General features: G+C 35.4%; 2 protein-coding genes across 2 annotated transcripts in view; both read left to right on the forward strand.

The window, feature by feature from the left end:
- The first annotated feature begins 79 nt into the window (after nt 1-79).
- LOC111448143 (blue copper protein-like) lies at nt 80-2,885 on the forward strand. The gene is made up of 2 exons (XM_023087587.1): nt 80-527; nt 2,179-2,885. The coding sequence occupies exons 1-2, from the start codon at nt 317-319 to the stop codon at nt 2,685-2,687; spliced, it is 720 nt and encodes a 239-aa protein (XP_022943355.1). The 5' UTR covers nt 80-316; the 3' UTR covers nt 2,688-2,885.
- A 961-nt stretch (nt 2,886-3,846) lies between these two features.
- LOC111449123 (proteasome-associated protein ECM29 homolog) overlaps nt 3,847-11,180 on the forward strand; it is a 20,623-nt gene continuing 13,289 nt past the window's right edge. The window contains exons 1-12 of the mRNA XM_023089000.1: nt 3,847-4,240; nt 5,768-5,935; nt 6,043-6,132; nt 6,881-7,017; nt 7,116-7,206; nt 7,396-7,478; nt 8,142-8,248; nt 9,434-9,586; nt 9,936-10,000; nt 10,295-10,382; nt 10,502-10,580; nt 10,719-10,827. Coding sequence (XP_022944768.1) covers nt 4,067-4,240; nt 5,768-5,935; nt 6,043-6,132; nt 6,881-7,017; nt 7,116-7,206; nt 7,396-7,478; nt 8,142-8,248; nt 9,434-9,586; nt 9,936-10,000; nt 10,295-10,382; nt 10,502-10,580; nt 10,719-10,827 — 1,344 coding nt within the window. The 5' untranslated portion in view covers nt 3,847-4,066. The remainder of the gene's footprint in view (nt 4,241-5,767; nt 5,936-6,042; nt 6,133-6,880; nt 7,018-7,115; nt 7,207-7,395; nt 7,479-8,141; nt 8,249-9,433; nt 9,587-9,935; nt 10,001-10,294; nt 10,383-10,501; nt 10,581-10,718; nt 10,828-11,180) is intronic.

Below are 11,180 nucleotides of genomic sequence, written 5' to 3' on the forward strand. Positions count from 1 at the left end.
ATTGCTTTATTTATTCTCTTCATTCTCCGTTTCTTTTCGTATATAATTTAATATTTTATTGAAAAAATATTATTTCATAAATTTGGTTGAGATTATGGCATCTTTTGCAATTTACCAGAAGCTAAAGGGGAGTTTAGTGTAATTATAGGGGAAATGAAGGGTATATTAGAAAATGGACCAAAAGAGTATATAGCTGGAAGCACAAGAGAAGAAGCCTGGCTTTGTTCACTGGACTACATATATCCCTCCTGCAGACCCAAAATATCTCTTCAGTGGTTCTAGTTCGCTTCCAATTCGCGAATCCCTAGAAGAATTAATGGAACAGAGGAAGTACAGAGCCGATCTTCTTTCACCGGCCTTCCTTGTCCTCCTCCTTTTCCTCTCCCTTTCCGGTCGATCGGCTGTTCACGCCTACAAGAACTACACCGTCGGAGACTCCCTAGGCTGGTTCGACAAATTGGAGAAACCTGCCGTCGATTATCAAAAATGGACGGTCGGCAAGAACTTCAGCCTCGGCGATTTTCTAAGTAAGCTCTAATTTTCTGTTTTCACTAAGCTCTCTTCCGCTATTCTTTGCTCGCTCTCTCTATTGATTCCTGAATTTGATTCTCGAGTGATCGTTTCACAAACTCTTGAGATTTCGAATTTTGATTTTGATTTTTGATTGATCGCTTCGCAAACTCGAAATTTCGGATCTCTCTCCTCCGTTTTCTGAAAACTCATACGCTTCAAGTGATTTGATTTCCGTCTTCGATTTTATCATTCTGCTCGTTCAAGTTTAGCATCTTTTGGTTTTGAATTGTAAATTTCTCTTGTTTTCGTTTGTTTTTATCGTCTTCCTGAAAATGTGTGGGCCATCTGCTTGCTATATTTTGGTGCTTCCGTCGATCTCTCTAATTTTTGTGTATTTTTCTAAATGAATCGACAACTGTTACCTAGTTAAATGACAATATCGAACAAACTCGACTTTGAGCGTCTCGCTTTAACCTAACTCATATTACATTGATACTATATTTAGCGGCTCTCAATCATAGCTTGAATCCTTGCACCTCATGTAATACAATGTTACAGAAGAACAATAATAATGTGATGACGAGTTCTATTATTAGCATTATTCCAATACGTTATAATGTTTGCATCATGTTGAACCAACCAATTTTTTCATTACTAACAGTTAGTAAGGTCGAGTTTTGAATGTAATTTCGTAAAAGTTAAACTATAAATTTAGTCTTTCCAGTTTTTAAAAATTCACAAATAAAAATCTAGAGTTTCATCCTATTTTAACTTTATATTTTATAAATAAATTCTTTTTTAAGTTTGATTTTTTCTAAACCATTACAATAAATCAATTCACAAATTTGATTGAAAATGTGAAAGAACAAATTCTAAAATTTTAAACATCAAATAAATTACAAATGATTTATAATTTAACATGTTTTAAAATTGAAATGGTAAGTGGAGTCTTCACTTTTTTCATCGTTTTTTTTTTTGTCTGAAAGAGGACCAATAAAATAGGGTTTTTTTTTTCTTTTCTTTTTGGTAAGCTTCCGATAGTAAACGATTAAAAGGAGAAAGTTCAAGAAATAACTCATTATCCAGCCAAAATAAATAAATAAATAAATATGTATATGTATATGTATATATATATAAAAGGCACCAACCGTGCGTACCCCATGTTGTTTCTTTTGGATAATGATTTTGACAGCTAAACGAACATGCCGGTGCCTACTGCCTTGTGTGTTTACTTCTTTCTCCGTCTCTTTTTTAGAAGACTTTCCACCATGCACGCAACTGTGATTCTTGATAATGTAACTTGGAACACGTGTTGGTTGTTAAGAGAAACGTCGGTAGTTTTATGCATGTGATAGACATATCATCCATGTGCCGCCTTCTTGTAAAGCTGTAAACTTTGAAGACCGTAAAACTTTTACTGGTTATTAAATTAGTCGTTATTTTCCTATAATTTTTTTTTAACAGTTAACTAGGTGCAACATGAAGGATTCGTATATTTGACCTTTTCTTCGAGAGTTTATACTTAAATTATTAACTTATTAGCTTCGATATACACTGTTTAGGAATGCACTTGGAATATGTAATATATGCTGGATCAACTGAAAATTTATGGAATTTCAGGGCTGAAAAATAATTCTAGAGATCGTTGTGATGTTCATTTTGCAGTTTTTAACACCGACAACAATCACTCGGTTGTGCTTACGTATAATTTCACCACATACAAGCTATGCGACTACGACGACGCATCGGAACATGACACGACAGAATGGTCCGCTGCTGACCCGTCGGCGACCACTCCATACGCCGTGACGGTGGCCGTCCCACTGCTAAAAGAAGGGACCAACTATTTCTTCTCCGGCCACTACGACGGAGAGCAATGTCAAAATGGGCAACAATTCAAAATAAACGTCACTCACGGACAGGGCCTCCCGAAGAGCATGAGAGATTCTTCCGACGAAGCTCCTGCTCCTGTAGTTCCCGACACCGGCGACCAAACTGAATCTGCTCCCGACACCATTGTCCCTTCCAACTTCGACAATCCCGTAAACGACGTAGCTGATAGCGACAAGGAGGTTTCGGGCTCCGTTTCGCTATCGCTTCACTCGAAGTTTAATGAGTTTTTCTTCGTGTTAGCTGGTATTGCCTCTGCCTGCATTTTTCTCTGTACTGAATGATTGTATTTTCTTACTTTTGTTTATTTTTTAATTTCATTATTACGGGTTTTCATTTTGCAATAATGTGGGTCTTTTTACTGGGCGTTCAAGTATTAGTACACACGGGTTAGATTATAGGTTTTATTTAGGATTTTCTACCCTCTTTTGTGCATTCATATGTACTGCTAGTGGCACCACTTTATTTACTTATTTCTGTCACTCTCTAGACCATTGTTTGACGACTTAATAATTTTCAGGTTTAAGCTGTATACTAACCAAAATATTAATTGAAGGATTAAAACTAATAGAGGTTAAGTAATCATCTCTCTAACCTTAAAGTCTGCCAATTAGATGAATATATTCTCATTAAATGTGCCCAATATCCACGAGGTTACGACTTAATATGAAGAAGTTGGAATCATAGTACATTTCGAAAAACAACAAAACATTTGAGGAGGGTTCGGAGGGTGTCACCCATAGACTAATTAAGAAAATGATCATAAATTTATAAGTAAGGAAGACATCTATATTGATAGATTGATACAATATCTTTTGGAGAAATCAAAAGTAAAGTTATGGAGATTAATGGGAGACTATTTGGGTGCTTCATAAGCCTATACTTTGGCCAAAAAGACTGAAATACCCCTGAAAGATATCGACAATTATAAAAGTCAAAGCTAACGTTAATTGGGCCAAAAATCACACATTTAGGGCTATTTCTCAGTTTGGAAGTAGAAATGGGCTTTAGGCCCACGATGTCACATTTGTGGGCGTTAATAGCCACGAGTCCAAAGGCCCAAAACCTTCAGAAAATTACAATTAATAATGAATAATAGAAATTGTACATATTGGAGTTTATTTTTCCCGCTGCTTCTTTATTATCAATAACTTATCTATAGCATAATTATTTTCTGTTACCTTTAAAGTTCTATTATCCGTCATATTTTAAATATAGGTAAATTATTTAATTTATTATATAATAGTTTTTAATAAATTTTTTTCTCTCTTCTTTAATTATTTTTCAAAGGAGATTTCGATCTTCAAATTCTTATGATTTTCAAAATGCTTTCATAAAAAAAAAAAAAAATATTTGTTTAGAATAAAAATTTAAATTAAATCAACATTTTGATCAGATATGAAAAAGGTTAATATTGAAGAGTTGGATGAAGTTGGTAGATACGCAAAGACATAGCTTTGTCCTCAAGAAAAATCTCACACTACCCACGGAAAATACCAGGGAAAGTATAAAAGAGAAAAAGAAAAAGAAAAAGAAACAAGGTCTTGTTTCTCTGTGTTAGCTTCGTCTGTCTTCAATCTTCCATTTCGTTTCAACCGCCTGACGTTTCGCGCGTTGTTTCATTCAACTTTTCAGTGCACGAAGAGCTCAAAAATCTTGTGAAATGGCGGAATCATCATCGACTTCAAAATCCGATTTGCAGACGGAAGAAATGCTAGATCGAATACTGACGCGCTTGGCTCTATGCGACGACTCCAATCTTCAATCCCTTCTATCCAAAGTTCTTCCCCTCACGATTTCATCCCTCTCCTCGCAGGCTACCTCTGTCCGCAACAAGGTATTGTAAATTGTTTATCGTAGTTTTTTCTCGGGAAAATTTATCAGTTTTCAGTTGCTGGCTTGAGCTCAATTATGAAGTTTGTGTTGTCGAATATGATCTTATTCTGATTATCGTTTTGTATCAACTGCTTGAGAACGTTCCTGTGAGTTATAAGCGTGTGGTGTGATATATAGTCGATTCTTTTTCTCGCGATGTGCACTGGCATTAGACAGGGAGCTATATAGTTGGCATGTATTATGATGAATTTTTCATTGGACTTTTTTGTATACATCATATTCTTTTAAATAATGTGCCTTCAATCTTCACATTCTCAACTCTCCTTCAGGCTAGTGAGTGCTATGAATTTATTTCAAACGATTTCTTTTTTATTTTCGGATTAGCCTGACACAAATGGATTGTAAATATGAGTCCCTTAAATGTAAGAAGTTTTGGTAAACCAGGTTAAGCATTTTTCAGAATTTTGGATTCTTATTATGAAACGAGCTTAGGAAGAAGTATAAGTAGTGCTAGTTTCAATTGAGGCGTGGCTATACCCTTGTGGCCCTGCAACCACACCCCAAACACAATGCAATGCACATGGGTGGGTGGCTGGAGTTCTTTGGAGGGTGGGGGATGTGGCGGTGGAACGCAGATGGTGGGGTAAGGCTGAGTGTCATGGGTGCATGACGTGAACCTCGTTCGAGGCAGGTGCTAGAGGCCTTAGGCATGGGTAAGGACGTGGGTGGGGGGCTGAGGTGCCAAAGCATGCGGTCCCTCCACCTTCCAGCGTGTTAATCCATGCCGAGCTAGGTGTGTTGCCGCCTTGCCTCTCCCATTGGATTGAAATGGACGTACACCCGCACCCCTCAACCAAGCAGGGAGAGAGAGAGTGGGATATAGAGCCGAGCTTGGGAGGTGGGCTTGCTTCGATGACGCTTGTACGTGGTTGTCTTGTTGCTCACTTTCTACAAGTACTGCTACTTTCAGTTATGGTGAACAGATTTTGTTGGCTCTTAAAATACGGTCTTTGTTCAAATATTTCAGAGTCTTCCTAGATTTATGCGTTCCAAATTTAACTATGCTGTTTTGATTGGAATATTGAGTATCCTTGAGTTCCTCTTCCCATAAATCATCTTCAGTTTAAACTTCTTTGGGCATGTATGTGCTCCTTGTAGTTTCTTATTTATAGTAACGACACATGCTTGTGTAGATATGAAAATCGGCTGCTTATGTGGAAAGAAACAGTAGAATTAATTACATTGTTGTGTAGGACTGATTTCTAGCTTTAATCTTGAAATCTGTGGCACAATTATAGAAATATGTAATTTCCTTTAATTCAGCTTCTTTTAGGACTTATGGCTGTCGTCCTTCTTCTTAACTTGACGGAAATGAAACTTGGTTCTTAAAAAGAGTAGAAACAATATAAACAACATTTACTCAGTGAACCTGACATCCCAAGGAGTTAGCTATTGTTCATGTGATATCATATGCTCCTTGATCGTCATTTGTGTAACAACGTCCTTTCTTCTTATTGAACATGAATAGGTTCTCGAGATCTTGAGTCACGTTAATAAGAGAGTGAAGCACCAGTCTCATATTGGTTTGCCACTGTTGGAGTTGTGGAACCTATATTTGGAGGCCAATTCTACTTCCATGGTCAGGAATTTCTGCATTGTGTACATTGAGATGGCGTTCGATCGTCTAGATCCAAAGGTGTATGCATCTATCTTGTCCATTTGGCACTTAGGTTTTTATTGTGTTGATTCGGTAAACTTGGGACAATGAGTTGCGCTACCGAGTCCCTGACATTTCTTCCACAGGAAAAGGTGCACATGTCCCCTATGGTTTTGGCAAATATTTCAAAGCTACCTTCTCAGCATCAAGATATTATTTTGAGAATCGTCACTAAGGTGAACTATTCTTTGGATACCTTTGGGTTTGTATAGCAGGATACTGTGATCATTTATTTATTTGTCATCTTTAAATGTATCTTACTGTTTTTTTATATTAATAAGATGATCTCTTGACTGACATTTATACCTTAAAATATTTTGATTTATAATTTTCCCCCTCATTTTCAATTTTAAAAAAATGTCTTTTATTGCCGAAAACTGGTTTGATTTACTTTTTCATTCTTATTTTTGTGTTCAAATATAGTTCTTGTTAGGTTTTCGATATCTTTATAATTTACATAACAAGATGAATAAAACAATATTTACTTGTAGTTTTTTGGGTATAATTTGGATCATATGGAAGGTTAAGAATAACATATTTTTTAACGAGAGAAAGATATGGCTGAAGTGTGGATAAAAAACCATGTAACTGGTTTATGTGATTCTATTTTTTTGATTAAGGAGTTTCTTCACGACTATGCAGGACTGGATGCCTTTTTATGAAAATCATTTTAGGTCTTCTAATCCGATTACTTTTTGTACATACTTGCTCTTGTTATCTTAGATATCTCGTTCCTTGTCAAGAGGGGGAAGAAAAAAAAAAAAAAGAAAGAAAAGAAGTCTGAACTCCTATATGTTGGGATAAAACTTGGATTAGTTTGTTTTCATATTGCTTCGTATTGGGGAGAGAAACAAGCTGCCGTATGCAGTCAGCCTCCCCCAGAGAAGTTTCTGCTCTTGAGCAAGGTTTATGGCCTTTTTTCAGGTGATTGGTGAATGTCACTCTCGTGAAATTGACGATGAAGTTGCCGCTAAATATAGATCCCTGAATACGTCTCAGAATCAATTGCTGGTCCTTGAGTTTTTCCTTCACACAATTTTGTATCAACCTTACTCTGAAAGGTTCGGAATTTTTTGAGTTAACATTGTATATTTATTCATCTAAATACTTCTGTCTGATGAAATATTACATAAAATTTATGCTTTATGATTTTTTATAGTGATGGATGCCCGCCTGGACTTTCAATTGCTCAAACCAAACGTGTTACTGGAAAAAATCCTTTGAACAGTGATGTACTACTATTGAGAAAGGTGGTTTAGTCTAAATGACAACTTGACTTGAATGGTTATTCCTATTGTCATAATGGGAAATTACATGGCTACCTTTGCATCTATTTATTCTCTTTTACCACATTTGCCTACTAGCAATGCGAATAATTTCAAGATTTTTTTGCTACTTTATGAGGAAGTTAAGGTATCTCATGATCTTTTTTCCAACAGTTGGGCATTTTGAATGTTCTAGAAGTTATGGAGCCAGCTGCAGAGCTTGTTTATCCCATATATACGATTGCTAGTGTAGACAGGTATGCATTTGTTTCCCCATATTTTTCGCAGGGTTTGACATCGCAAGTAACAGCTCATTTCCCATATTTCTTAAAATTCAATCTCCAAAATGGGAAAATAATCAAATAAAAGGAAATTGGTGATCAGCATTGTTGGAGCAAAGAGAGCTTTAAATAGGTTTTAGGTCTTAGAAGAAATCTTTTTGGTAGAGAGGTGGAAAGTTGGATTCATCTTAGAGATAAAATAGATGTTGTGAGCTTTGATCCGCACGGAATTATTGCTTAGCCCCTCGTCCTAATAATTGGTTCCAACCAAATACCAACCAAAATGTGTGTTGGAACTATCTCTGTTGACATGGCAATGCTAATGAAAATGATGCTCGTAGATAGAAATGCCGAGACCTGGACTCCTAGAGCTACTGAATAGTACAACAGAACAAACCAAATCTCGATAGAAAAAAAAAAAAAAACTCACTTTTTTACCTTCCGGATACAATTTAAATAGAATAAATTATTTTTTATTAGAACTGAGAAACAGTGTTCAAAACAACTGATAAAAAAAAATGAGGCAAAGTTTGGTAGAGATTTTATTCTCAATTTTTACTCTAGTTATTTATCAGTATTCTTTTTTAATCCTTGTATTTTGTGTTTCTTCTGAATTTGTTTCCCTTTTTGCTTACATAGTCACGAGCCAGTTGTTAAGAAAGGGGAGGTTCTTCTGAAGAAGAAGGCTTCCACTGCTAATTTAGATGATCAGCGTCTTATAAACAAGCTATTTTTACTATTTAACGGTAAGAGAAACAACTTTATTTATTTATTCAATTCAACGGAATTAACTGATGGCTGCAGCTAGTACTTTCAAATGACCATTTGTTACTCATCCTTCTCCATTGTGACTTTTCATATTCTTGAATGGTGGTCATGCATGATATTGCATATGTATTTTATATTTTTTATAAACTAATTTAGGCATGTTGATTATTGTTAGAAAACAACATGGAGACATTCTATTTTTGTGAAATTTATTCATACAGAATGGAATTAGGACATGGTTTATAAATATATAAGAAAAGTGAGCTGAAGTTGAGTAGTCTTCCTCCAAATCTTGTATTTTCTCCTATCTCCACAATTTCTTTGGATCTCGTACCTGGGTTTTCTGTTGGCAAACTCCTTTCTAACCTTGTGGTAAACAAATATATTACAGGAAAGCTTATATCTTTTGAAAAATGAGAGCCTTGCCCCGACTCCTGTGTTTAGTGGAGTCTCAATTTATTTTTTTATCTCTTTCATAATTTCACCCTATAAAAAGAAAAAGAATCTTCCTCCCCTGAAATCTAGATGGATAAAGCTTATGTGAGACTTCTTGTGGGAAGATATGAGGGTCTTTCATAATACGAACATAAATTTTCCAACGAGAAGAAAAATGTAGGAGGGTGTTTCTAAATTCGAGAATAGACAATCAGCTATGTGCCAATCCCATTTTTAGGCTTCCCTTAGAGAAGGAAAAAGAAAAAAAAAAAAAATCCCATTTGCAGGGTTTTCTGTTCGGTGATAGGAACCTTGCCTGATTTTCACTTGTATTTTCATCTATATTTTAGAGTATTTCTCACTCTTTCTTATCAACATAAATAAACAAGTGGGAGAGATGTTCCCGTCTTTTTTTTTTCCTTATAGTAACTTGACGTTCTCCTGTCTCTCTTTCTTAGCTCTATTTGAATAAATCTATTTTTCTCTATCATAGTGTAAATGAAAATTTTAAAATATGCTAATATACAAGATGATTTCTTTTATTTTTGTGATGATAACATGATTTCCAATCAATAAAAAGAATAATTTATCCTAAGAGAATAGTTTATCCTAGCACAGTTTTATCTGATTGTAGTTTATTTTACAAATATTGGCCTGGTTTTCTGCTTTACATTTTTTTTTTCTGATACGCTAAAGTCAGCTACAAATATGTGTTCCAATAACTGCAGGCTCTACTGGCGCCGAAAATACTCCTTTAGAATCTCGAGTGAAGCCTGGGAGCATTGCCCTAAAAGGAAAACTTATGTCTCTTTTTTGTCGGTCAATAACGGCAGCAAATAGTTTCCCATCAACCTTGCAGTGCATTTTTGGTTGCATATATGGTTTGATAACTACCTTTGATTAGTTATTCTTTCTAAATCATCTCGTTTGGTAATAATATTAGAATATCTTTTTTCATTCATTCGGGCTGCCAAAGGTAAGAAAAATGGATGACCTCCAGGAAGTGGAGCAAGAAATTTTCAAGCATAATCACTACTGCTACATTGAAAGCCCAAACAGAAGCATTCAATCCGCACATTCCCCAAACTTCCTCCATTTTCGCTTTTTTGGCCTCCTATTTCGTGAAAATAGTTTATCTCATGTTTTATTGGTTATTTATCACTCTTTGAAATTGTGTTCTAGACTATTGATTTACTCATTTTGTCTTCGGGGGCTAAATCTCATATGTAGGGAATGGCACCACATCAAGGTTGAAGCAGTTGGGTATGGAATTCACTGTATGGGTATTTAAACATGTAAGGATTTTTTCTCTTGAAATCTTTGAAGTTGGAATTTATTTCAGAAAAACAAAACTCTCGTCTATCTGTAGTTGTGAAACATGCATCTGTCATCGAAATAAATCTATCGGCTTGTAGGATTTTAGGTCTGTCAAATTGATGAAAAAAAATTATGACTGTTAGATGAGTTATTTAAGAGACTTATTTCTCACCTCTTGATAATGGAATCTGTCACCATCTCTTATTTTTCGTTACTTCTCTACTTGTAATGTGTATTTTGCCCTATTTAATTCGTATAAGTAAATGTTGCAGGCAAACAGTGATCAACTTAAGCTTATGAGCCCAGTGATACTCGGTGGAATTCTCAAGTCACTTGACGGGTATTCAAAATCAGCATCAGGTCGATATTAATGAAGTTTTCATTCATATTTATGTTATTGTGTCTTTATACCTTCCCAATATTTGAAAATGTAGGAGTAGGATCGTATCTATATTAATGTAATTCACGCATTTTACCAGATTCTACTACGAGAGACACAAAAACTTTTGCCTTTCAAGCAATTGGATTGCTTGCTCAGCGCATGCCCCAACTATTCAGGTTATATAGGCTCTCAGTCTGATACTTCGGTGGTCTGAATTTCATTTATGTTCCACTCTGTGGCTTCTTCCATGCAGTTTGGAACAAATCTTCAAAAACATGAAAGTAAAGTCTGATTTCCGTTTCCACTAATTACAGAGATAAAATTGATACGGCCGTTCGTCTTTTTGATGCTTTGAAAATGGAGGACTCATCTCTTCGTTTTGTTGTTCAAGAGGCGACCAATTCGCTTGCTGCTGCATACAAGGTTTGCTAGATTTGGTCCATCTGCTTTAAGATATTGATAAATATTTCTGTTATTGTGTATTTGTTTATCAATCTCTTATCCGTTGTTGTAAGTGTATTATTATATATTGAGCTCTAATGAATAGCATGAAAGGGTTCTTTTGTATTTTGGTCTGATAGTAACATGGTAAGAACTTGGGGATTCTTCATAGGACAATTAGAGCTTTGTGACCTTTAGGTTTCAGGCTTAGGGCCCTTGCTGTTTTCCACCTTAGATTTTTTGAGCTTGCTGTCCCATTTGCAAACCCACGATTGTTGCTGCAAGTTTGGTCAGTTTTTTTTTTTTTTTTTTTTTTTTTTTTTTTTTTTTTTTTT

This window comes from Cucurbita moschata, unplaced genomic scaffold, assembly GCF_002738365.1.
Source record: "Cucurbita moschata cultivar Rifu unplaced genomic scaffold, Cmos_1.0 Cmo_Scf00010, whole genome shotgun sequence".
NCBI classification, from domain to species: domain Eukaryota; kingdom Viridiplantae; phylum Streptophyta; class Magnoliopsida; order Cucurbitales; family Cucurbitaceae; genus Cucurbita; species Cucurbita moschata.

What these genes read in the sequence shown, in the direction of transcription:
- LOC111448143 (XM_023087587.1), top strand. Translation starts at nt 317, where the DNA reads ATGGAACAGAGGAAGTACAGAGCCGATCTTCTTTCACCGGCCTTCCTT. An exon ending in CAGCCTCGGCGATTTTCTAA is followed by an intron (nt 528 to 2,178) that starts GTAAGCTCTAAT and finishes TTCATTTTGCAG; the next exon opens with TTTTTAACACCGACAACAAT.